The sequence below is a fragment of the Halichoeres trimaculatus genome, unplaced genomic scaffold (assembly GCF_033239565.1).
Source record: "Halichoeres trimaculatus isolate MK-OKI-2021-1 unplaced genomic scaffold, fHalTri1.1 fHalTri1_scaffold_10, whole genome shotgun sequence".
Lineage (NCBI taxonomy): Eukaryota > Metazoa > Chordata > Actinopteri > Labriformes > Labridae > Halichoeres > Halichoeres trimaculatus.
In genome coordinates this window covers 3,041,177-3,068,855 of record NW_027437187.1, presented here as the reverse complement: position 1 = coordinate 3,068,855, position 27,679 = coordinate 3,041,177, and the positions used below count along the sequence as shown (strand labels likewise).

Sequence of the window (27,679 nt, the reverse complement as noted above, 5' to 3'; positions counted from 1 at the left end):
AGGTGTCTGCTCTCTGAGATGCAGATTCAGAACAGTAACAGTGTCACGAGGCACAGTTTCACGTGTTACATTTATCAAGTGTTTGGAGTGTTTGTGGTTGGCCTGTGCTTCATGGGAGTGGTGTAGCAGAATACTTCTGAAACTTTTCTCAAAAAAAAAGTTCAGAAATAGCTCTTTGTTGTTTTTCTTTTACTTGAATGTAATTTTAAAGTCTTTTAATGGCCAAAGTAATATAAAAGAGTGTAGTTGATCTATGCTCCTCGAGTCACATTTTGTAATTCTGAGAATCATCGCCCTCCTCCCTCTTCTTTTTTAACCTGTATGAAAGATGTAATCATCTGTCTCCTTCATCCTGAGAGTTTTAACTACTGTCGAACCTTCTTCATGTGGTATTAAAAGCAACAGAGTATGAGTGTGATTTGGTTTATTTGCTCAGTGAAGGCGCAGTCGTCAGTGCGGTGTGTCCCCTCCATCATCTGCTGCAGGTGTTGAACTGAGAGAAGAAGCTTTCGTCTATGCTTCCTCTCTCCACGTCTGGTTTCCTTTGAATGACAACAAAAGCAGTGTGAGTCCAAAATCCTTTCTCCTGAGTTTTCTCTGTGTGTTAGTGATTAAAGAATATTTCTAATGGTACTGACTGTAGTTTGTGTATTTGGGCCAGCTGGACGTTGGTGCTGTCCAGGTGGCGTCTCAGCTGTTTGTCCAGTCTGGCCTGCTGCCTCTCCATCAGAAGAGCTGCACGAGCTGAGTCCAAACGGACACGCTCAAGCCGCTCCTCTTCTTGCTTTCTCTGCAGTTCTATCCTCTGCAGATGCACAGATACAAAAACAAACGTAAGCACAGAGTGTAAAAGCTGCTTTTTGGGGTTTAGATATTTTTCAACAAGAATGGAGAGTTCCTCATTTTTACCTTTTTCTCCTCGATCTGATGTTTCTGGAACTGCTTCAAGCTCTCTACAGATGCTCTCTTATCATCAGCAGTTTGAAAAGCAGACCCCTCCACCGTGCCCTGTGTAGGTGGAGGGTCTTCACCTGTCTGCTGTCCGTGCAGGTGGTTCACGGTGTTAACCTGAGAATCCTCTGTAAGATCCATTTTCTGACGGCTCTCCTTTTCTTCAACCTTTTCCCGTCCAGACAAAACAAAAAAGAGGGGGTTTGTTAAATATTTACACTGCACCTCAAACTTTGACTCAGGTTCAACTTCACATTGTTGTTAAAGGCCATGTCCACATGTAGCCAGGTACCTGAGAAACAGCATATATTTTATACACTTAAGCCTGTCGTCCTTGTAAAACTGCATATGAGTGGTTCTATAATCAGGGGAACATTTCAGGTCAACCAACACTGAAAAATATTTGTGCCTTTTTGCTTCATATACTGTTTGTTTCCAAAGTTTTTACCCAGAATGTATTGAATTCATTAGATGCTAAGATCAAATTGATACTCCGGGATGGAACAAGTTGGGTCCTATCACAAGGGTTAGGGCAGAAATTACCCCTACAGCAGATGAGAACTAGAGCCTTATTTAGCGGTGTTTTTGTGTGAAAGTAACGCACTGAAAATTCTCAAATAAAGCATGAATGCAGACCATTATCAGATTTTTTCGGTGGGAGTCCGTTTATTTGTGTTTTTGGTCAAGTAAAAATTGGCCCCGTCTGAGTGCAGAGGAAACCGGCAGAGGAACAGGGAGGGGGTGTTTGGTGCGAGCACTCTGGGCTTCTGCTGCACAAAAACACTGCTGTTGGGGTAATTTCTGCCCTAAACCTTGTGATAGGACCCAACTTGTTCCATCCCGGAGTATCACTTTAAGTCTACTGAATTCTTAAATATTTAAATATTAGAAAATGGTGCATTATTTTCTCAACTGTGTTACAGACAAAAGTTGAGACTCAACATTTCTCTGTCAGGCTACGCTCCCTAGAAATGTCCCTCACCATTTATATCAGAGTTCAAACAAAATGTAAAGAATTATGGCTCAAAAGTCACAGTAACACAGCTGACACAACAAAAAGACAGAAACCTGTCTCTACAACTCTACATTTAGTGATGCTAACACAGACGACATTTCCTCCATTTTTTGACTCTTGTGCTAACTGCAGACCTTGAACACACCACCACCTAACCTCCATCAGCTCATATTTCTGCTCCTTTTCTTCACAGTTTGGTCTTTATAACATCGATAGTAAGAAGAGCAGAAAATGTTGGTGACACAGTTGGTGAACAGTTAATGCGCCCCATGTACAGACAATCATTCTGATGAAACATTGATGAGGAGGAGCTGAAACATGCCACTCTGGGATGGGACCTCAGCTGATTTAAGTCATGTGACTTTGGAGCAAACCATTGCTGATTTATAGGGGTTTTTTTTTCAATGGGTAACACGGTTGACACAGATTTCTCAGGCAAGTGAATTATTTTATCTAAATTAATTATTTAAATAAATAAACGATGGAACCTGTTCACTTTCTGTATTAAATGATGGTGAAATAGCCAAATGACCCACTGTAAAACTGGTCATTGCTTGAAATTAATATTTAGTAAAATTGATAAGTTTACCCCATGGACTTGAAATGTACTCTTAATTACAGAATCACTCATTTATTTTTATACGTTTAGGCTTGTTGTTCACACCAAACCACAGCTTCATGTCACTAAAAACAATGTTTTCTGAAAACTCTGGCCAAAGTGTAGATTTTGGAAAACTCCTGTGTCATGGTTTTATGCAGACGCTGGGAAACAGAGTTTTTGTTTCTTAAACGTCACAGCTGAACAATGGGGTTCATCCTGACTGGATGGCACAGGCTTCATGTCTGAAAAGAACCTCCAAATATGGGTTTGGAATGCTTCAAGCTGCACTTACCCCCTGACTTGCAGGGAGTGTGAGGACGAATAATTTTAAAAATGAATGGGGGGGGGGTGTTTTTGAAAACACATGGCTACTTGTGTACAAGGCCTGAGCTAATTGGAGCTTTTCTTAGTTTTTGTTTAGATATATTGCTGTCATTCATACACACCATGTTTTGGTGTTTTGAGGAAAAAACTGTGCCTCCATCCAGCTCCACAGTTTGGTGTAATGCCATCCTGGCTCCAATCAGTAGTAATCTACCAACACTTTATTTTCAACTATAACCAGATATTTGCTTGCTTGTGTAGCTAACAGCCTGTTTTATATTAAAAGATTAACAAGAACAACAAGCCTGCTTGATGATGCTTTGGGTGTCATTTAAGTTTTCTCACATCCCAGGAGGCAAAAAGCGACCCTCCATTCAACAAACCAACACCTTCACAACACTTTTCTTCTCCTCTTAAACACAGATGTGACTGATCTTTTACTTCAACCTTTACTATCACTTTGGAAAACTCAAGAACTGTTCCAGAGTAGTTCACCTCACAGGTAGTTGTTTTTGGTTTTCATGGGTCCTAATTTACAGTAAACACTGACACTAGCCAGAACAGAGGAACGGACATGAACTCACACTTCTCATGAGATGGACCTCCTGTGTGAGCTCTTTAAAAAAGCAAAGTCTCTTTACATAAGTGCCTCTGAGCATCAACCACTGTTATCAGGAATAAGAAGCTAAAACTCAATGTTGTAGTTTTACCACCAGATGTCTACCTTAGCCAGGTTGAACTCTTTGGTGGCCAGAGCTGCAGCTCTTCTCCTCTCAGCGTCCAGGCTGTGCAGCTGCAGAGCTCTGTTGGCCATTTCCACTCTGCTCTGGTAGTCGCGTTCCTCTGAAAGACAGACGGAGAAAAGTTAGCCTGTTTTCTCCATGTGTGTCAGAACCTCGTGTCCCATATGTCCTGTGTGAGCTCTACCTTCCAGCTTCTGCCGACGCCTTTCTTGAGCCTGCTCGCTCTGCTGCTGCAGGAGCCATCCTCTGAGCTGCTCCTTCTGTCTCTGCCGCCTGCTTTCACTGCCCGGATCCTCGCCGGCCAGGCCAGGGAGCATCATCTGTGCTTCACCCAGATCTACTTGACTTCTGTTTGGGTTTGGGTCAGACTGGTACTGCTGTCGGTAACTGACGATAGCTTTTTCCATGGCATGCTTCTGCTCCACCTGTCTGCGATGGAGTATGTTGGCCACTTTGTTATTGTGAAGCATTTCATGAACTAGATGGAGAACAGGAGGAACACACACATGAATAAGAATCATGTGTTTCATAACTCACTTTATCTTAACTTTATTTTGATCAGAAGGAAAACATAAAAGCACAGGTTTGGATTTAGTTCAAAGACATGAAAAGTTAATAAAACAACTAAATAAGAGTATCAACATAGCAAAGTGCCCAAATTACATCAGAGAGGAGACAGAAAAATGGGCAGAAGTATAAAACACTTGCTCACTGAAGGATTACTAACTTTTTCTGAGGGGTAAAATAAAGAAAAATCAACAGTTTCTGTAGGCAGAGATTTCTAATGACATAGAGAGAACATAGATAACATTTTTCATCCTAAGTCTAAGGTTAAAAAGGGAAGCTTTCACTAAAGCATGTTTTTTTGCATGAGTCATAGAACTATGATATGAAGTAATACCTAAAAAAAATCAAGAACATCTGAGTTAAAAAAGCAAAGACTCAAAAAGAAAAGATTCCAAAAGTGAAAATGTTGAAAAAAAGACATCTGCAGGTTAAGAAATGCCTCTGGTTTAAGTTTAAAGAAGTATCTGATAAAATAATCTGCTTCAAAGGCTGGGCTTTTTGATATGATGATATGATGAAACAAGTGGCATCAACAAACCCATCTGACAACATTAGGAGTCTGTTTCACAAAGCAGTTTCAATAAACTCCGAGTCTAATTCTGAACTGTGAGTTGATCTACTCTGAGATAGAAAACTCTGAGTTTCGGTTTCAGATAAGCTGATTTGAGTTAGTTTAATCAACTTGGAGTAGTTTCACCTGGAGTTAAGCCTGTGCAGCCAAACCATAGAAAGCCATCATCAATGGAGCCCAGATTCAATGAAAAACCATGGCAACAGAGAGGAAAAGGGACGCGTTTTTCACCACGATTCAACTAGACATTTTAATGCCCTCATATGAAGAGTTTGAGCATGTTTTTAGAAAAAAAGAGCAAAACAGCTGCAGCTGCAAGAGAGAGAGACAGCATGGAGAACATTGCTGCTCAGGTCAATGTGTGAGTATAAATGTCATTCTTTGCGATCACAATAACACAACAGGGACAATCTGTTTGAATTAAATAAATCTAACTTATTAATATGTGCATAGTAATTTGTTTGATTTATTTAATTTAGATGTGATCCTATGGGGCTGAAGCACACTTGGCAACAGCTAAGAAAGAAATATAACAACATTGTTCAAGTAGGTAAAATCTCAGCGTAATCTCATTGCGGGGAGGGGGGTACCTTATGTTTGACATGCTTTACAGTAAATATTAAGTGGTTGTTTGACTGTGTAGTGGTTTTACTACAAAAATAATGCTGTTTTCACACACATAAATGGCTGTCTCGTCAATATAACGTTCTGTTGAATAACTAAAGCCTGGCTCACACTACAGGATTCTCGCCCCTATTTAACCCAGATTCGGTCCTCCCCACAATCGGGGAAGAAATCCGGTCGGGGACTAAAATCAGCCCCGATGTTCGGGCAAAACTATTCTTTAGTGTGAGCGGTTGACAGATGAATCTTTAGCCCCACGATCGTCTCACAGACTCGTCGGAGCCGCCCCGATGATTTTCAAACATGTTTAATATTTATCTGGATGATAACAACATTCAGTCTCACTGAGGATGACAACAGCCAATTAGAAAGAGCCCCAGAGACCGGACAACAGACAACAAACACAGGCTCAAAGTGCAACTGAAAGGCTCCGGGTCAGCTGACTGCGCACTCCACTGGCCCACTCGAACCAGTTCAGTAGTGTCTTTAAAAATAACACATAAATCACGCCATTTTCATACAGTAGCAAACTGTTGTTTTATCAGTGATGGGTGTGAGATCACGCCATTATTGGCTGATACAGCAACAGTTTCACCTCTGTCCCTCTGCGTGGGTGTAATGGATGAAAGGCACCGCTGCAGACAGCAACGCTTCTCTCTCCTCCTGTCCCACCAGTGCGCTAAAAACCTCAGATCAAACAACTGAGTACATATGGTCCATCACTCTCTCTGGTCAAATAATCTTGGTGAAATCCTGTAGTGTGTGCTGGTCAGTATTTTCAAATCTTGTTGTTAGAGTGTGCTTAAGATTTAAGAGAAGATGATCTGTGAAGATTCTCCTTACGTGTGAGATACAACCCCATTTCAGAATCTTATAAGATTTTTAAATCCGGTAGTGTGAGCCAGGCTTAAGCCCAATTAAACTAACACCGCAAAGACTGGTAAAAGCTGTTTCATGGTGAGGCGCACTTTTCTGGCTGCTCTGCGTTCAGTTGCCTTACTTAACTGCTCAGCAGGCTGATGTTATACAAAAAACTTCTGTTTACAAAGAAGCCCAGTGTAACACACAATATCTGCTGGGAAGGGAGCGCTAATATTGCAAATGTAAGGACAGATTAAGTTGTCTGATGATCAACCCCTGACTTCTCTGTGCAGTAATGCTACACCTTCATCCACAGGGTTGTTGACTGAAGGATGTCAGTGAAAAAGGTCGGTAGCGCGCACTGTGCCTGATGAACTACAGACTCTGGTTTTTTAAATGATTTTTTTCAGTGACAGGTGGCTCAACAAATCTAAGTCAAAACTCACTGCTGACTGAATAAGGAGGAAATGAAACGGTGTGTGGCTCTGAAAGAGGGCAGAGACAGAGAAAAATTCAAAGTTCAGTGAGAAAAACCTGCTCCCGACCAGGTTAGATCCAGAGACTCAGTTGCCAGAGAAACAGACACAGAGTTTTAGTTACACCCCTTTGTGAAAAAGGCTTGAGCTTCCCCTCTTTCTCAGGTTTGATTAACCTTTCTGAAACTGAAAACCCAGAGTTTCCCTTACTTCAGAGTTAACAGACTCCGAGTTTTCATTGAACCTGCTTTGTGAAAGGACCCCTGATGTTGTCAATGGGTTGAATATGGACAGATCAGCGTCAGCAGTAAGTGAAGTCTGTATTTGATCAGTGAGAAACAGCTCTTCAGCATGGCTGTCTTCATACTGTGATAAACTTATACCTAGAACACGTAACTCTTCTAAAAACAGCTCAGGTAACACTGGGACTTCATGTGGAGCTTGCTCACCATAAGCACTTCGTTCCTCTTTAGCAGCCTCCTCTTGTTTCTTCTTTTCTTTTATCTGTAGGTCGAGGGCTTCCAAGTCAACCTGAATTAAAGTTTTTTTCACAGAACATTAGTGAAACATTTCCTCACATGCTCTACATCTCTTCACTTCTGAGGAACTGGTGCTTCTTCCTTTTTGGCTTTTATCCCACTGCAGCTAAAAGGAAACTCCTGAGTGTTTTTTTCTTTTTCCTTTACATCTTCTTGATTTTTCCAAATTTACTTAGATCATTTTAAAATTACATCTTTATATTGCAGTACTAACAGATAGTAAACTATTTTGCTCCATTATAAATGAAGCTATTTTACAGTAAAGTACAAATCTAAATTTTTTTCAAATATTTGCTGTTCTGAGGGGTTTCATGGATAATCGGTTTCTCGGTCAGAGCATTTCTGTTTTGTATTAACTGTCTCTAGAAAACTTAAATATTTTTTTGGTTTTTAAGGTGAACTAATGCAGCTATATATTCCCATTTTCTTTTTCTTCTTTTTTTTACACTGTGTCTCTCATGTTTAATTCTCTGTGCTCATTTTTTTTCCAAGCAGTAGCCCCAGGTCTAAAATAATAAAACCTATGGCAATATGCTGCAAAGTGCAGTTCTTTCAGAGACATTACCAAGATGTTACCCCCACAAATATTAGGAGTGAAATGCTGCTTCACAGAAGGAAGAAACTTGACACAACCTTGAGATCTACAGAGAAATTGTTCGATTTAAAAAAGTAAAAAAGTTAGTGTAAAAAAGTTATCTTTACAGGAAAAACATAATGTTAATATGTTGGATGAATGTCCGCTCAAGGCTTCCATAGAATTGATACGAACAACGGTGAATAAAATGTCACGGATGAATTCTACTTCTTGATTTTTTTTTTTTTTTTTTAATCTTTTTTTTTTTTTTTTTTCTGAATTCTCATATCATACCAGTTTCATTCCGGTTTTTCCCTGGGGCAAAGACTGTATGGTCACTTCAGGATACGTCTTAAAACTTTCAAATTGAAAGTAGAGCGTCACTCAGCATTAGCATCCACAGCTAGCATCAAAGTTCGTATCTCACCCCGATAGTCCGCACTTTGTGGTTGAAGATCCGCTCCCTCCTCTCAGCTTCGTTGTTTCTTCGTCTCTCCAGACTCGCCCTCGCATTTCGGTCAGACTCTGGGTTAAACATTTTGACTGAAATTATCCTTCAGTTTCAGTCACTGTGTGCTTCCTACAGACGCAGCGAAGATACAGCCAACACTGTGGTTGCTATGACAACACAGTCCGTGAAGGTTCGTGTGAGCTCGGCTGTCCACGTGATATGCCGAGTTGTGCCGAAAGCCGCAGGTCTCGTGTCTAATTTTTAGTGATTTATTTACTTTAATTGTATGCCAACTCCTAAACTCTATTACAGAAGACCCTTCACTTTATCTGAACTAACCCAATATTTCTATCCAAAGTATTAATCTACCAGGTAAAAACAATAAAGCCAAACCAAACAGAGCTTCAGAGTATATTTTACCTGCATGCCTCTCAGACACTTTGTCCAGTCCATGGTCAAACCTCCATTCATGTCTCATTTAATGACAGTGCGAGGGACTGAGAAAAAAAAAACATTTGTAGGTAAATAAGAGGTAAAACGGGTTGAATGAGGAAAGAATAAAGAGAGCTGCTGATGAGTACAGAGAAGTGTTGAAGGCAGGTAGCACACCTGAGCTATATATTCTGGCAAGCGCATAGACCTTTCCAAAATCCACCCTCCGAGGTAAAGTGAAAAAGCCTTAAACGTAAATAGATCCTAAAATAGAACTCAAGAGAAGAGTTCCCGGAATAACAAATAAAGCTTCCCGTCATGAAACTACAAGTAAATTATTTACAGAGCCTCACACCTTAAAATTCTTAGATTTAGATACTTATGGAAAAGACTTAGTGATGACTTGAAACTGTGTTAGTCTCTGTTGAGTTTCAAAAAAACATTAAAAGGTAAAATAGTAATGGATTACAATGAAAATGACTGAAATGTCAAAGGTACAGGATAGGCAGAAAGAAGCATTGGCTTCAGCCCACTCCTTTTTGGTTACCGAGTTTTCAAATGTTTTGTTTTTATTTTAGTTTGTTCATTAAATCTTTATGTAAAGTTTTTACACATGGTTCATGTTGTCCACTGGAGATTGTAATTGAAATAAATACTCATACTCAAACTCTAACATGTGGCAAAAAGGAAAACAAATATTTATACTGATCAAAACACGTTTATAAATGTCTTAACATTTCCATGAATTAGTTTACAAACTGAAAAAATAAGCTTGTGTTAAATAGATTCTTTTTTTTTTTTGAATAATCCTATCTTTGAAAACCTAATGTGTTCTTGACAGTTTTTCTCAGTCACTTTGGTCCATATCTCAAGTCATGCTCGCCATTTGTAAAATAGACTGCATTTCTCAGAACAGTTTGTACAAATGGCAAAACACCATGAGTTACCTGCTAGAGCCACTCTTTCTCAAAATCCTTAGTTCAGCTCTCAAAAGTAAATGTCTGTGTCAGTGAACATGTCGGTGCATCAAAATGACAAGTCATCGTGTCAGTGTGTATGGATAGGACAGTCAAAGTGCTGAGTCATGTTGTCAGTATAACAGTGAACTCTGGAAGGACGTTCTGATGTAAACTATGCCTAAAGTTTTGATGACAGTTATTGTAAATTGTAAGTTTCATCTCAGTGTGTGAGGGAGATTGATCACAAGAGACTGGACGAGATTCACGTTTTCTCTTCTTGCAACTTGTTCAAAGAAATGAGAACTGATTTTTGATGTGCGCAAGTGACACAATGATGTAAAAATTGAACAAGTAGGTCAGAGAATTTTAGTCCTGGTCTGAGAAATGGACCAAAGTGACTGAGAAAAACTGTAATGGCTTAAATTCTTACAATAATAGCCATGGCTTGTGCTAAATTACATAATTGTCCATTAAAAACTTTAAAAAATATTAGCTAATAAATAATGTCAAGATGCATGTATGACAAGTAAACCTCTGTTGAATGCATTTTTATAGAAACACAAGAAATACAGGCAAAAATCAACACTACTGGCACATTTCCCAAAATATACAACCAGGGGTCCAAAATTGCCAAACATATTCACAAAACAAAGAAAAAAATCCTGTGAACTACAAATAAGGGTTGGGCCACACTGTGGCTTTACAAACTGAATACAGTAGAGAGCTTTGGGACAAACTCCCTGACTCCTGTGAAAACAGTCACCGTGGCACATGATTAATCTGTGATCGACAGTCATGAAGACTCAATAATCCTCCCACTGTGGACAAACATATTCTTGGTGATGTTTATAGAAGCTGCAAGTGTCCTCAGAAAATGTTTCAAACTTGACAAAGACTTGAAATGTGAAGTTCAATATGATTTGTGACAGAAAACTGTCTGATGTGCAGACTACGCCATGAATGGAACCATTAAATTTAATTCATTTGCACCTGCAAACATGATTTTCAGTGACTTTAAAACAAGATTTACAAAATAATTCAGTTCTTCCTGCTTTTGCCTACTGCTTTCTGTCAGTGAGACTTCTGTATTCAGCCATGTAGAGTGAGAGTGTGGTTAAAGTTGTAACTTCCTCAGAGTAAGCAGCTGATTTAACCGAACACTCACACATGAAAGTGTGTGATTTATTCTATTATGTCAGTCAGAGACCAAACAGCAAGGCAAGGGACAACAGCAGAGACTTTCATTTTATTTATTTCATGAAAAAGTGGCAATTTATTTTTCTCTCAAAGAATACCACAGCAACAAACCAAAACTGTAAAACTGGAGGAGTTAAACTTTAAATAACTAAAAGTCAAAAAAGAGGCTAGGACTTGTGTCACTCGTGTGACTGCTCAGCTCTAAATCCTTAACAAGTGCAGTGAAGCTGGGCCTGGAAAGAGATCCAGGGGTATTTCATCTTTTTCATAAAATCAACCTTAATTCTTCTTCTGAACATGGACAGCATATGTTTAACTATTTAGACTTCATTTTTTGTCTTTTTTTGATCAGTCGTAGAACAAAAAAAAGAGCAGTCCTCATATAAAACATTAATTTCTTCATTTCTGTCTCCAGAGAAACGCAACATACTCCACAAAAGATGTGCCAAATAAACGTGTTTACTCCCAAATAAAGCTGATTAAATAAAAACCAGAGTCACAGCAGTGCTTCAAAGTCTGATTTCTTTCCTTTAGATTTCATTCGGACAGGTTTTTGTACCCCCTGGCCCAGAAGGCTGAGAAGTGAACTTTGTTTGGCAAAACGCAGGTTTTAAAAATGTTCAATAATGTTTTGGATTTCCCATCGTTGGCCAGTGCAGTCCTGTATCAGAAGTTTTCCATTTTTGATCTCGAGACACCTCTTTGTGAGTCTGTTCCTCAGCTCTTTGCCCTGGGAAAGAAAACACCTCGTCATAACACCAGTCACTGACTCGCGCTACGTTTAACACACAGTGACTAAATCTGTCTTTGGAAAAATCTCTGATTTATCATCATTATTCTGAAAGTAGTTGATTTAGTGTTACCTGGGTGAAGTCCCAGTAAATGCCCATTCCTTTCTGAAGAGCCTCTTTGCAGTTGTAGAGGCCGGGCTCCGTGTCTTTGTTGTTGATGTCTGTCAAACAGCGGTTGTCGTTGTACTTGTGGGACTTCATGCCGCCGATGTAGAGCTCCCCAGTTTTGCGATAAAAAGTGTGCTAATAAAAAAAAAGGACACAAGCAGGTTGTTTTCATGGCTTATCTAAACACCAGCATGACTTTTGGTTTACCAGATGTCACTTTAAAGCAGGGGTGAGTCTAGGATCAGACGTTTAGGGGTGCTGAGTACCCAGAGAGCTGCCCAGCCAGGCAAGATCAACTTCACTGTTCTCTCCATTTTGACACAGTGGCTGCGTTTACATTCAGTCAATACTCAGATTAAGGCCAATACTCTGGTTTCTGAAACATTCAGAATGACCTGTTTACATGTGTAAGCATTCCTTTTTCCATGGTACACTGATCGAAACAGCAACACTCATGGACAACATCTCAATACACAGAGAACGTCATGCAAGTCATTTCTGCTTCTTCTTCCTATATTTATTCATAGCAACAGCAGCAGCAGCACAGGGGACTTGCTATACTCAAAAGACCAAGATTCCTAGCGAACAGAACATGTACAGAACACAAGTTAAAGTTCCTTTGGATGGAGATATCCTGATAGGAGTATACATGATCAAATATTCAGGTTAGAAAAGGAGGAACCCAGGGGGATTTTCAGGTTTTTAAAAAACAGAATATAAACATGTTCTGTTTTTTCAAAAGGGTTATTGGTATTTACCATGCTATAGCTAATATTCCAATCATAGAAATGTTGTTGACTGCATGTAAACGATGCCATTGCCACATTTGTGAAAGTAAAAACAGAACACATTTTGAGAGAGACTGTGACTAAACCATCAAATGTGATTAAAGTTATTTCACTACTGAGCCACAGCAGAAGAAGAATGGACTGGAATAATAATGAATATTATTTTTTAATTAATAATAATTCCTGGAGGAAGTCAACTCATTTTGTTACAGCACCTCCTCAACAAACACATTAACACTGTGAGTAGTAAGTACCAAAATCACCAAAATGGACCTGGACTTCTGTCTGAAATGTAATGCACAGCAGGTAAAGCACGGCACTTAATATGAGGAGAACACATAACTTTATTCAGAAATTAAAATTATGTTGAAAATTACATTGTGTACGGGATGGTTTTCAGTTGCTGCTTTGGATGCCACTGTTCTCTGTTTTCTTACCTGCTTCTTCCTGATCTTGCGCTTTTTCCTCTCCTTCCCCTTTTTCATCTCTCCCTCTTTGGACTGAAAATCATACACAACTAGATTGCATTGAACTAGAAGAAAAATGTAATAAATATGAAAAAATACTAAATAAGAATGCTAAAATTAAGTTCTCTCTCTGCTCCTCTCTCCTCAACCAAAAGGCAAATGACCAAACTATGCGTTTTATATCTAATACATACTTTCAGCATCCTTCTAGAATCTAGACAGATAAAATCATTTGACCCAACACTTTTATCTGAACCTGGCTTTGTTAAAGAAAATCAAAACTTTTTTTTTGCATGATGAGGTTGTCCGTCTGTCTGTACACACACAAACATGTCTACAACACAGGAGTTATAATGATAATGGGCATGCAGTCAGTAGCATCTTAGCTACAATATTAGCACATGCACATAGCACAACAGCTAGCTTCTCTTTTTCCATCTCAAACAGAGAGCAGTGGAACTGTCTGACCACCTGTAACGTTTCTTAGCTAGAAAAACCGTCAGCTAACCCCTACCTAACAACATCAACAGTAACCTATGATTAAATGCAGCAAAATGATAGTATGAATGATATTAATGTGTTGGTATTGAGTGGTAGACGTTTAAAAAATGTGCCACATATCCTGGTTTGAAGATGCTGTGAGGAGGAGCTGTTAAAATTAGGCTGCCTCGCCACCTTCTGGCCTGGAGTGTCACACACACTGTGGTAAATTACTTTTGGTGAGGTGTGTTTGTCTTAGAACTAAATGTAGTGTTATCGGCAGCCCGGTGCGCCGATGTATCTGTAGGCTGACGTGACAACAAGTAAACACTGTCAGTTTGTTTGTAGTTTAGTAGCTGTTTGTATTTAGCTCAGCTAGCAGCTCGGTGCTCTAAGACATGTCTGTAATGTGTAACGTTAGTGAATCCTGGTTATGTCCTGCCAGTCATCTACCAATCAGAGCTAACGTAACCTCACTCTTCATTTTATTGATAGACTCTCAAGTTTGAACAGACCACTGCAGAATAACTGCTGACTGTGGGTTGGAGTCAACATTAGCACAAACAGTTTAGCTCCTGTGTTAGCCTTTAGCTCCTGCTCTATCTCTCTCCTGTTTCTCTTTCTTCTGCTCTTCTGACCTTTTTCTGTCTGACAGTTAGGCTCCAGTGTCCACCATCACTACAAAATTAATCACAGAAATTGTTTTCAGCAGAGAAAAACACAGATCTCTCTTCTTACTACTAAACTTTTTCAGCTGGCGTGGTGTTATCATAGAGACTTAGACCTGTCATAAATCAATCCAGTCCTGCTTGACCTGATTGGAAGCTAAGAAGCAGCAATTTAAAATAACCTGTTACCAGCAATATTGGTGCTGATGATCTCATTTTAAGTGTGGATTATGATCAGGCATATATCTAGAAGAGAGACTTTTTCAATATGACTTTCAAACTCCTTACATCTCCTTTAAGTTGGGTATTTACACCACTCTGCATTGCTCTGAGCAGACTGAGGCTGCTTCTGCTGTATTTTTGTTGTTAAAATATTACATTTTAACCTGGTGCTGTGTGACACTTAAATATGAACATACAGTATAAAAGAAAAAAGGGAAAAAAAAAACTCTCAAATTTTAGGGATGCTGGGATTCTATTTAAGGGTGCCTCAGCACCCCCAGAAATGGTCCAGAAACATCCATGCTTTAAAGACTGATCACTCATCTTTGGTGTTACTTACTTGAGGTCCATAGTAATAGCAAACAAAGGCAATAGGTGTGTGACCTGGCACTGGGCCTTGGTCCAGGCAAAAACCAGAATCAAGATTCTTCATCTGTAAGGAGAAAGGTTGGTCATGTTTTGATATACAGTGTTTGTAAGGCAGAGGATATGCAGGTGGTCAATATGAGCTGATAGACAAATAAAGCAGCTGTCTAAGGGACACGATTGGTCCTGTATCTCTAAGATCTCATTCTATGTCTTTATCACTTATCCCGACAGGAGCTTTGACTGGTTGTGATTTAGAGATTACTGAGGGTAAATGAGACTCCAGTGTTTGGAGCTGTCTTCTGTGAGGGAGTCAGAGAGAGAGAAAGGAAAGGAGAGGAGGCAAAGAGGAAGAAGGGAGAAGAAAACAATGGTATTTCCACTGCACAGAAAACACAGTGTAGTACACAGTAAAGCCGCTCCAACATAATGATAGACCACGTGTCTTTTATGATAGCAGACAGACAGCCAAGATATATCACCGTCTCTGGTGAAACTAAGCTTACCCCTCCGTAGGCCAGCAGGTCATCCCAGGGATCCAGCTTGGGGTACACATTCTCCAGGTACCATTTGAAAGGTTTACATTTCAACCTTTCCCTCAGTTTCTTCCTCTCTGAGACATCTCCAATGTCTATTCCATGGTTCTGTAGAGATGAAGACAGTTGGTAGGGTTTATTTCTGAGACTGGTTTGAAGATATTAAAATCCTAAATGTAGCTAAACAGTTTGAAGGCAGTAAAAAACTCAAAGTTTTCCTGCTCACAGAAAGACCTGATGAAACCCTGGCTGTCTGTTAACAGACTCTGTGGATCTTTGATATGAAGTACCTCAAATGGTAAGTTCCAAGCTAAGTTGATGTTGTGCTTGTATTCATCCATCCAGACCTCTGCCACCCTCAGGGCGTTCCTCTTCATGGCCGGGGCCAGGTCAGGCATGTAGGGCTTGTGGGCCCTCTCGATGTGGGCGATTTTGGAGCATGGAACCACTTCAATACTGCCCCCGCATGTCCACACCTAAAGACAAACACCTTCATCTCCAACCACTCAACACACTCACATCTGTGAGGCCCATTTACACACTTTACACCACAGGGTGTTACACAACTGTGCATACACACATCACCAAGTTAGACGATCCCTGCTAGTCTCAGATTATGATGGATTCAAGAGAGAAACACTGATGATTAAGAGCAGCAGTTAAGGGATTAGATGCACAAAAATAAAGCAATTTATTAACGTCAACATTTACTTAAAGACCACTTATCGCCTTATCCTTGTGTTTAGTGGCTCAGACTTGTGGATGTTAACATTTGTCCATCAGACAAAATGCTGGTTCAGGCTCCAGTGACAAGAGAAATCCAGGAGAGTCCATTTGAGTAATCCCTGGATTTTCAGATTTACCAGACAGCAAACACTACACAGCTTTTAGAAATGCTGTGAGTCAGGGTTTTGTAACTCTGTAAGGTAGGACAGCAGTTGTGAAGTAAAGCGTTCTGAAAGAGGAGCGATAATTGTGCTAACACCAGGATCTGTGAGCTTATCGCTGGCTGAGACATCACATCTGAGCTTCATGCTGGACAAAAAGGAAAGAGAGAAACAGAATCTCATCAGGGCATGACGTCTCTCTTCTCAGGCCGTCTCCTCCAGATGAGAGCACTGACATCCTGACAGATTTGATCTTCTTTCATTATGAGGATATGTGTTTGTTTTCTTTGACCTTTTACCTTGAGAAGCACTTTGGTCAGCATTGGTTGGTTTTGAAAGTGCTACACAAATAAAGCTGACTTCACTAGATGAGTAAGGGGAGGAGTACTCACACGAATTCCCAGCTCAACGTTCTCTCCACCGTAAACCTTCATCCCTTCATCAAGAACTCCAATTTCTCCAAGGTACTCCCGATCAGCAACTAAAATACCCATGACAGACGGACTCCTGAAGTCAAAGGGAAACTGTTAGTGTGTATAGATCCAGACATCATTAATAACTTTTTGGGGGTTAGTTCTTTTATCAGCTTTGAATTTTTTTTCTCACAAACCTAAAGAATAATTTTAGTGAACCCATTCCTCCAGAACAAACATGTTGATTTCAACTCACTTTCCAGGTAAAGAGCTGTCGTTGAGTTTGTAATAGTCCGGAGAAAACCCCTCATACATGCACCACAGGGCCCAGTCGAAGGCGTGTGCTGCTGGGAAATACTTAATGACCTTGAGGTCATCAAAGTTGACGCGGTCGAACACGGGGGACACCACCACTGTCCGATCCTTTTTGATCTGAGTCAGCAGAGGTTCAGCCCTGAGTGAGGGACAGAAATGGACCTTTTTAACACCAACATCAGACTGAAAGTTTGAAAAGATGAGCTGAACATTACATCTTCATGACACTTTACTCTGAAATGTTAAAATCTCATCAGCAGACTCCTTTTTTATCTGAGAGTGAGGACAACAATAACAAGCAAAGGGAGGGAAAGTGTGATAATAAACACCAACAACAGTGACAGACATGCAGGTCTGATTCTTCTGATTTGATCAGGGGAAAGGAACACGTACAGCTGAGCAGTCCCAGCAATGTGAGTCTCCAGGGACAGCTGATCCTAAAGCACAACCCTCGTACATGTTTTTATTCAGCTGCTCTACATAAGGTTCAAACTAAAAAGTTTTTTATTGTAAAACTTATTCATCTTTGAGGACCTTCTTATCTGTGTTTTGACGACCTTGATTCACTTGATTCCTGGGTGTCAGTTTCCCCCAAGAAAACTCTGACTCAGGATTTTCCTCTTAAAGTTTTAATGAAGAACTGAACTCACAAAGAAATGATCATTATTCTCTCACACTAGATTCCTGTTCCAGACATTCAACATGGTACACATCTCCTAACATACCAGAAGCTATAAGGAAAGGTAAATAGCGCCAATTTGAGACTAACATTTATAGAAAATTGTATTTTTATTCCAGGGCTTAACATATATTTATATAAATTTGGTTTTAAACCAGAATTTCAGATTTCATCACTGAGTCATAACACAGTTAGTCTCTGTAAACAATACTCAAAACTACAAATGTCAAAATACAAACAGGTAAATGTTTTCCAGCAGGAAAAATAAAGTCAAACTTACATGCAGGCTATGGCTTAAATTATCATTACCACTTCAAGACACTAGATGGCATACTTCAGCAAATAACAAAAAATAATCAGCATCAGGTGACATGCAATGTTCGAATTATTCAATCTGATTATGTACAGAGATATTCAGATCCATTAACCAATTTCAAATTTGTCTGATAGTAAACTCTTTTTAGCTTGATAAAATGAAGTCTCACCTTCTTTTTTTTTTTTTTTTTTTGTTAAACTTCATAACCCTATGTCACTCCCTTCTGACAGTGGAGGAGGTCTCACAGTGGAGCCTCTGAGAGAGCTGGCTGAGAATGGAGGTCTGCAGCTGGACCCCTATCGATAGGCTTGGATAAAATTTTAAGTATTGTATTGTTTTATAGGTATTGTACTGTGTTTGTTTTTGTACGCTGTATATGTCAATGTGAAAAGCAGTCAATAAAGTTAAAAAAAAAAAATCTTTTTGTCAGACCTGTAGCTTTATGACGTCTCTGAACCACCATCAGTGAGATTTCCTCACACCTCTCTCTTTCTCAGTTCCTCACTGAGAGGAGCAAAGATACAAGGAAACAACACAAGGGAGGGAAATGAGGAGTCACATTACTGCCCTATCATTATGAGCAATGCTCTTGTGCAAGGGCTTCAAACCTTGGTTGCCTACATGGAGTTACTCTGAGGTTGTGCCGATGCCAGGATTAGACAGCGACTGGAAAGAGAAGTTTCAAAAACATTAACCTGACTCAACAGGGTGTTCCTCAAAAGCATTACCATGAAAAACAGCAGGCTGGTTACTAAAGGGCTTAAAATATGAATCAGACTCCCTTTGCAAACAGCACGTTATAAGCACAGGCATTGTTGGAGCTGTCCTTTGTGTATCCTCCCTTTTGCTGTTGTTGTAAGTTTGGGGGCTTTGCTTAAAAGAATGAATGAAATAAGTGTTCAGTTTAGGAAGACACTACTTAAAGAAGTTAATATTTGACACACTTCTTCTTATGCATCATTTTTTAACCAACTATTACACCTTAAACCATTACCTCACACCTGTGTAGAAATGGATATATAAACAGTACCACGCTCTCACCACATCTCATGCACTTCGATGTGTGCGTCCAGGATGGCCACCACGTCTGCAGTGGCTGCTCTCCACCCAGAGGCCCTGGCATAAGCGAGGCCCCGTTGCTCGTTGTGCCGCACTCTTACAAAACGAAGCCCCGGGTTCCTCTCCTCCAGAAACTTCACAAATATGTCAAGATCCTCCTGTAGATCATCTAGATTGAAGAGATGGCAAAGGCTTGACTTGTTTGGACTTGACAGGAGGAAGTTTACACATGACAGATTACACAATAGTAGTTACAGAAAGATGTGCTGGCAAATATTTTTTTCAAGGGCCCAAGGTTGTGAAGGAGGACTTCGAGTTTTTTTTTTCTTTAAACAAATGTTTCTGTTTTAAGTTGTGTAGAGGTTGTTGATGATGCAGTGATTGCATTGGAACAAAGTTTTGTTTAATGAAGAATTTGTTTGGTTGGAAAAGCACGTCTATGATTTGTCTGCAGATACAGCGAGAGCAAACAGGCTTTCTGATGGCAAAGCAGTGGTGTAAAGTAATGAAGTAAGTTTTGGGAGGATCTATGCTTTACTTGACTTCCTATAGTCATTGCAACTTTTACTTTTACTTCACTAAAATAAAAAGAGAAAAAATACTTTTACTTCACTAGTGGTTAGCATATACAACTAGTCATATTAGCCTCTTAAAATCCACTCAAAACATGGTTACTCACTTGTGAAAAGTTACTTTTACATCATCACCTTCAGCACTTGCTATAATATAAAATGTGAACAAAACTGTCTCATTATGTCTGGGTTATCTGGACTGTGTGTTCTCAAGGGATGACTGGTGCTCTCATATCAAGCTGAGACTCATCTCAGCAAGATCACGCCACCGCACACAGCCTGGGAATATTCCTTTAGAGCCTACAGCATGATGGAAACAACCTCATCCACTAGATAGTAGAGATACTGCCAAACCCATAGGCTGTTAAAAAAAAAAGAAAAGGATGTCATCTTGCTTGGCTCAAAGTGAGATTGCCACGAAAATTGCTCCCCCTGGTGGCTGGCTGCAGTACAGGTCAAAAATCCATCTCCCCAGTCATTCCAGATGGGCTGTGGTCAAACTTTAAAAAATGAATACACCTGGTAGAAAGGTTTCTCACGTCTGATTGTTGTGGTGATTTAAAGATATTATTTGGTTGCCTTGTATTTAAGTTTTCTTTTTTTCTGAAAAGTTTCATTTTCATTAGTTATAAGAGGTTCAAACAAGGTTTTATGTCACATTTAACATTGATTGACAGCTGCCATTCTCATGTATTTTTTTCCGGGATTGTAAAATATTTTGGGAGGTATAGTCAAGAAGTGATTAGACTCTTGAAAGAGAAAAAAATATGTATTTTTGTCAACTGGCTCCACTCAGATTCTCCCAGAATTCCTCACAGTCTCTACAGCGCAGACTCTGGCTGCACAACTGCTACAATGGCTTCAAAACCGTAAAATGGTAAAAGGTGGAGCCAAGCTGTCCACACCATATACAGCCAAGGGCCACACCACCACGACCTGCAAGTTTAACTTCAGAAAAAGATGGACACCTGTTTTCTATTTAAAAACATTTTCACTTTTGTCAGGATTAAAGGTTCATCCTACAGGATGAGGTTCCTCCTCAAATAAAGTATTAACTCACAAGCTTTATTAATATTCATTTTCAGAAGAACAACCATTTCTAGCTGTTTTGTTGTACTTTTACTTTTGATACTTAAGTACCTTTAATTTGAGCTACTTTAAGACTTTAAGTTAAGTAACTTTTTAGTGAGTGACTAACTTTTACGGGAGTAGATTTCAAGTAAGATATCAAGTATGGCTTTCAAGTACCTGATGATTTCTACTGAAGGTGTCCAGCATCCCTTGTGACTACAATTACCTATGACATGTGGCTCTAACAACCCCACCTAAAAATCTGAAATGTCACTTTAATACCACTCAAATGAGCATCAGACTGTGTTTGGGCGCAGGTTTGCTGAGCTGTTTAGCAAATACAATAGTCATATTTTCCCAGTAAATACCTCAAAACATAGTTACTCTCTAGTGAAATTAGCACAATACTAATTCATTTGGCTGGGTTTTGCCTCCTAAATCACAGCACAACCACAAAGCTTCAGATTTTCACCTCCCAACTGTTGGCTGGAGATCAAAACTGTATGTATTGCACAGATATCAGAGTGGTTATACTGTTTCTGCCCAAATCTTTGGCAAAAATCAAAGTTCAAAAGTTCATTTGAACAAATATAGTCAGGAGGAGTCTTGAGAGAAAAAAAGGAACCAAAAGATATAAATTACTAAACAAAATGGACTCCTCTAGGACATCCGACAGCACAACTCCATCGTACAGCGTCTGCAGATGTGTGCTTAAATTGCCAATGATTTTAATGGAACTTTGAGTCCAAGCATTGAAAGCTGCACATTAACAAAAACAAGTCCTTCCTCAAACCTGGGCAGCCTTAAATCACCAAATGAGCCTGTATCTTTGACTGATCTGATCTTTTTTCAGCAGACGTACTGTTTGAGCTGTTGTCGTCCACCATGATTATCTCCTTCAGCAGGTCTTTGGGAGTGCGGTTGATGATGCTGTGCAGGGCTCTTTTTAGAATAGACAGAGCCTCATCCAGGTAAATCAGCACAACTCCAATACTGGGCAGATCCTTTGGATAAGTCTTCTTCACACACCTGTTCAAGAACAAAGGATTTATTTTAACGAAAGCATATGCCTCTTTTTAATCATTGATCACAGAGGCATTCAGCAAGTCAGAAATTGGAAATGTTACTCAAGATGTGCCTGAAACGACATGAAAATAAACATGAAAGCTTCACCTTGGATCCCTGGTATCAGGAAGAGCTCGATCGAGAGGAAGGCGGTCGCTGAGGAAAACGTTGTAGCCGTACTTCTGGAACAAACCCTGAGCCTCTCTCTGGTCCTCCTCAGACAGGTTCTCCCCCCACGTCTTGAACAGGGCGGACTTGGGGAACAGTTTTTCAGACTTTTTCTCTTTTTGGGCCTTGTTGGGGTCACTTTGCTCCTTCAGGTTGTTGAGCTCTTTTGGGTTTTGTTGAGCCTGTAAAGACTTTCTCAGAGTGTCTCTGTCCTCTTCCAGAAGCTTCTGCATGGCATCTTGCTTTTTCTCCAAAGACTGCAGAACTTTGTCTGTGATGAAGTGAGGCAGAGGCGTTATCATTACCATCAGTGAAAACCAGGGCTGGATCCAACGACACATTCACAGGAATAGATGGATTTTTGTGTGGTTCAACAAATCCTGAACTCCTGCTGACCCTAAGAGTTAAGGAGGCCCTCATGTACAGGTAGGGGAGATTGAAGATGAGACACTGGGTAAGTTGGCCCACCCCTTGTATCTAGGCAATGGTACACATTTGTCGTCATGTGTTCATAAATTCTGCAAGTATCCTCTATTTTTGCTTTCCCTGTGACTGAGGGAAGCAAAATTATGTTTTGAGTATGTTTTATTTGCAAAAAGGAGAAAAAAAAGTTTTTGGCTTGTCAAAGTAAATTTCCACACTATAGCTACGATGACTGTAGCCTGATTTGCTAAGCTATGATATTTTTTCCTAAATGTTGGCTGTGGGGTAAAGTGAGCCGGTGGTTGAACTGATGACGAGTGGAGAAACTGTCACATGGTGTCCAGCACATGTTACTGAGACCTTCACATTTGACCAGTGGTTCTCAAAACAAGGCTTGGGGAGTAATGGATTGCATGTAATGGTGTCACGTAATTAGGATACAAAAATAATTCAAGTGTAATCTCAGGAAATAATCCCATGTATGTAATCAGATTACCGGTATATTTGATAAAAACAGGGGTTACTTTAGCAGGATTACATATGAAAATCAAACAGGGTATACGTCAATGCAGCAGACACATGCACAGTGAGCACGCATTGAGACACTATATAACACAACACCACAACAAACCAACACGTGAACATCCATCCTCATAGCCTCGAGCGGTATGTAAACACAATGTGAGCTAAGGTTATTCAACATTATGGTCACTGCAAGGCAAAAAAAACCCTCACTGGGTGAAAACTGTGCCATAATTTTGAGTTTAAATCAGAAAAGGGGAACAACAAAGTTCTGTCATCATCCAGGGACTCCACATCCAACTTAAAGAAACATCTACAGGTACAAAGCCAAAGTGCTAACGTTTGCTGAAATACACAGAAATCCAGTGAGCTTCAGTTCAGGTTTGATAGCTTGCTAATCTGTCAACAGCCACTGTACGGTATGGACACATGGTTTGTTAAAAATACAGTTGTTACTCTCAACCTATGTACTAAAACAGAGCCTTCACTGTTTACCTTGTTAAAGGAACATATTTATTCTTTATTTTGAAAAAGGAGCACATTTGGAGTTTGCTTTGAAAAAGCATATTTTCTGTCAACATTGTAAACAAAACTGTTTTTCAGAAAATACTTGGATAAATTCAAAGTTTCAATTTTAGTTTTTTTTTCCTTTTCTAAAATTCAGTATGGACACCTGATTTGTTAAAAACACTGTGGTTTGTCTCAGTCTATGTGTTCAACTAAAGCAGCATTTCCTGTCTGCAGTGTAAAATTTAACTTTTTGAGAAAGTTCTGATGGGTCACCTGCGTCTCTGTATAAGCACCACTGACGATCAGTTTGGATTTAAATCCAAGTAGTAACTGATCTATGCATTTACAGTCTAAAGGAGGCAGCGCAGGCATATTTCAGACAGAACTCCTCTATGTTACTGGGGTTTATTGACGCTTCTAAGGCATTTGATAGAGTTAATCACTTTAAGCTCTTAGTCAAATTGAAGGAAAGAAAGGTGCCTGCCAGCGTAATAAGAATCTTGGCATATTGGTATGCCAATCAAAGAATGCAGGTTAAGTGGGGCAACACCATCTCAGCCACCTTTGGTGTCAGTAATAGAGTGCGGCAGGGGGGGCTGTTGTCCCCAGTCTTATTTAACCTGTATATGGATGAGTTGTCCCAGCAGCTGAATAACTGTAGAACTGAATGTGTGATTGGTAACACTCTGATCAACCATTTTATGTATGCTGACGACCTGGCCATTATCTCCCCGAGCAGCGCTGACTTTCAGGAGCTGCTAAATGTCTGCTCAGATTATGGTCTCGAATTTGATGTCAGATATAATGCTAAAAAGAGTGTGGTTCTCATCTGCAGATGTAGTCTGCAAAAAAGCTGCGTGTCTGTGGGAAAACTAAGTCCTTGGGTCGCTTCATAACAGACCGGTTCTGTGATGATGCTGATATTGTTCACCAGTGCCGTATACTGTATGCTCAGGCCAATACTTCGGTCTGCAAAGTCCACATGTGCTCACACAATGTAAGCACCACTGTGGTGCCAATATAAAAAGAGCTCTTTGCAAAAACTCAAAGTTGCCTACAACGATGCCTTTAGGATTCTGTTAAAAAAGCTGCGATCCAGCAGTGCCAGCCCGCTGTTCTGTCAAGCTCATGTAAACTCATTTAGTGCTCTTATGAGACACCTAATGTACAGATTTATGTGTCGACTGAATGACTGTGAAAACTCTTTGGTCTGGAGTTTGGTCAGTCCTACTGTCAGTGCTGTACGTTACCAGTCAGCTCTATGGAAGCACTGGTACAGCTGTCTTTTATAATATTTTTGTTGTGTCTGTCTTTTTCTCTTATATTGACTTTGAGTCTCCTCAATAAAGATTATGATGATGATGACTAAAAAAATACACAGAGCAGATGACACATCTTTTATACTCTGTCTTTATGTGCATGTTTGGTATTAAAGTAATCCAAAAGTAACTAAAAGTAATCAGGTACATTACTTTAATATTGTGATACTTATAGTAAGTTACTGATTACATGAACAGGTAACTTGTTATTGTATTAGATTACATTTTTTTTTAAGTAATCCTCCAAGCCCTGCTCCAAACCAGTAGTTCCCAACCGTTTCTGTCATGTGTACCCCCTGAGCCTTTTTGTCATGCCATGGGTGTCCCCTCACTCCTGCTTTTTGATAATCTTTCAAAAGTTGAACATAACACAACTGATTATTAAATGAAAATCATTTATTATCATCTCCTTAATTTGAACATTAAATTCTCTAGTATTTTTTTCCTTTTAACTGAAATAAGAAATAAAAAGAAATAATAGATTACCTTGAAAACAAATAAGTGACAAGAATGGATACAAAATGAAAAAAAAATCACCTTACATTTACATAAGGCAGGTTACCAAAGAAAAAAAACAGCTTCGTAGACAAGTCCCCCTTCAAAATGTAATGATCAGGAACAAAACATTTAACAAAATTCTATTCAGACTTACTACAGCAGTTGTACTTTCCTTCACATCAGTCATCTAGGCTCTAATGAGACACATCTCACATGACACATGAGATGTCTTTGGTATCAACCTGGCAGCAGGTAGGCATCTGTTTTGATGTTGGTGCGGCCGTGTCAAGGGTTATTGTCACTTTGAGGGGAACTAGTTGTAGCACACATGTTCCATGTCATTGACGACTGAGCTGATCTCTGAACTTCCAAGTTGGAAATAAATTATCAAATCTTTCCATGTACTCCCTGCAATGTGTTAGGGTACACGTACCCCTTGTTGGCAATCACTGCTCTAAACCAGCGCTTCACAATTTCTATTACTTGGACGTCCCACAATTACAGTATGATTCATCATTCTTTCGTCAGGTTATTGCTTTCCCATTTGTTCTTATCACTGAGTAACTTTTTTGGACCATGATGAAAATTCTGTTGTGGTGTGGTTGATGTTACAGGAATATTTAGATCCCAAACTGTCCAATACTAACTTCCAGTCATGTCCAGGGGTCTACAACCTTTGCTTTCATAAGAGCCATTCAGCTCACCTGGATCGAAGTTGATCCAAAGCCAAAAAAATCTACTTTATCTTTACAATAAAGACTATAGAGTGTATACAGTTCTAGATATAGTTAAAATCTGGTAAAGAATTATCTTTCCATAAGGTTGTTGAATTTATGAAATTTTACATCGGATGTCCTAGTATTTTTTTTTAAATATTTAAGGTATTATCTAAATCTGCAAAAGTGAAAAAAATGGCATAAATTTCAAAAGTTTTGAAATTAAAAATATTTCAGAAAAGTCAAAAATTCAAAAAGAGTAAGAAGTTCATCTTTTTTCAAGAATATAAAAATTTAAATTACAAAACTTTGCAAAAAATGTTTTTAAAAAAGTTCAAAAATGTGTAAAACATTTTTGAATTGAAAGTGAATAATTTTGCAACAATTTTGAAATAAAAAAAAAAAAAGATGACATAAATTTTGCTGGTTCAAAAATTTCAATTTTTTTCAAAGAGTACTTGAACTGATGACATATATAGACAAATTGCTTATTTTATTAACTAGGTATCTTACCAGGGGCATGACGCTTAAGGTTGGCCACAGGTGTACAGGAAGTTGGTGGGCTGTTGATGTTGTAGGAGGTGAAGTAGAGCAGTGGCAGACTTTGTTGACAGATGGGATGTAGATTTTGTTCAAATATATCTTTAATCATGATTTTAAGAAATCAATGTCTCTAAATAAAAAATCTTAACTTTAATATTAATTTCTAAAGCTACAAGGAGCTACTGCAAAGGAGTCAAAAAGTGTATGAAGCTCCAGAGCTGCACGTTGCAGACCCCTGGTCATGTCCCTAAGCACCCTATCTGAATGTGGAGTGGTCAGCTGTTGAGTATGAAGGTAGGCCTAATTGAGAATCAAAACTGAGGCCTCTTCACATTAAATCAAGTTACAGGATTGTTTTTGTTATTTTAAACACATGTTAAAACACAACATGTTAAATCTAACCTGAAGTTTCCTTTGGGATCATTTGAATGATGCTCAGGTTTAAACTGGAAGAAGAGAACTGGTCAGTTTACCCCCCTGGTGGCTCAGGGTAACCACTGACTTGGATTACTTTACCCCTAAACTGGGGCAAATTGAGCCACAAGACCACTTTTTTAAGAGGTCATACTTTCATTGCCTTTTGTCATAGTTTCATTCTTAGCATTTCCACAGACAGGAAACATCCTGAAATAAAGGGAGGCACTTTTGTTTTAATTCTGGATCACTTTACCTTGCCTTTAGGACAGTGTAAGTAAAAAATGGCTCAATTTATTCCACTCTCCCTTACTTTATTAGGTAAATCATCTTAATATTGGACACAGTGGAGGACAAGATGAAAATGTATGAAAAGATCATTTTATCTGGACACAAGTTTAATTTTTTGTCTCGCGTTTTTCAAACAGCAAAGGTAAAGAGATAAAATACAAACAGTCTCAACCAGTTGGGATGTACTCACAGAGACTGCTGATGCTCGCCTCCAGGTCCGAAAAGCTCCTGACCATGCGCGGTGCGTCCAGCTCTTTGTCAGCCCCCGACACCTGCTCATATCCACTTTTCACAAACATACCGATGTATATAACAAGTCCAATCCCCCCCAGGGAGAGGACACGCTTCACATACACAGCTCTCATAGCGGTATCACACCTGCCCAGCCGCAGGGTGCAGTAATCCTGGAAGGAGACGCTCACACTCTGCGCTTCCTCTGCAGGTCAGCGGAGTTTAACCTGGTGCTCACAGAGAGCTGCATGATGACATCCTCACTGAGAAACGACTGCTTAGAAAACCACACCGACAGAGAGCTCATCTGCCTCCACCTTCAGAGTCAGCCCACATACAGCTCAGGTGTTCCCAAT

General features: G+C 39.5%; 2 protein-coding genes across 3 annotated transcripts; both read right to left on the bottom strand.

Annotated features, from left to right (window-relative positions):
* Window positions 1–405: 405 nt before the first annotated feature.
* On the bottom strand, window positions 406–8,437 carry ribc2 (RIB43A domain with coiled-coils 2). Its single transcript, XM_074678433.1, has 7 exons — window positions 8,274–8,437; window positions 7,183–7,264; window positions 3,819–4,112; window positions 3,616–3,734; window positions 910–1,119; window positions 639–805; window positions 406–542 (listed from the first exon to the last, which is right to left on the bottom strand). Exons 1-7 carry the CDS (start codon window positions 8,382–8,384, stop codon window positions 473–475), a joined length of 1,053 nt encoding a protein of 350 aa, XP_074534534.1. The 5' UTR covers window positions 8,385–8,437; the 3' UTR covers window positions 406–472.
* Window positions 8,438–10,893: 2,456 nt separating this feature from the next.
* LOC141796922 (putative polypeptide N-acetylgalactosaminyltransferase 8) lies at window positions 10,894–27,679 on the bottom strand. Of its 2 annotated transcripts, XM_074678259.1 has the most exons (12): window positions 27,283–27,679; window positions 21,797–22,127; window positions 21,486–21,652; window positions 18,963–19,149; window positions 16,868–17,065; window positions 16,591–16,705; window positions 15,602–15,787; window positions 15,282–15,419; window positions 14,750–14,842; window positions 13,010–13,072; window positions 11,749–11,919; window positions 10,894–11,615 (listed from the first exon to the last, which is right to left on the bottom strand). In XM_074678259.1, the coding sequence occupies exons 1-12, from the start codon at window positions 27,455–27,457 to the stop codon at window positions 11,496–11,498; spliced, it is 1,944 nt and encodes a 647-aa protein (XP_074534360.1). In that variant the 5' UTR covers window positions 27,458–27,679; the 3' UTR covers window positions 10,894–11,495. The 2 variants fall into 2 exon arrangements, with proteins under 2 accessions (XP_074534360.1, XP_074534361.1); XM_074678260.1 differs by lacking the exon at window positions 13,010–13,072 and having other exon boundaries at window positions 10,895–11,615; window positions 27,283–27,677.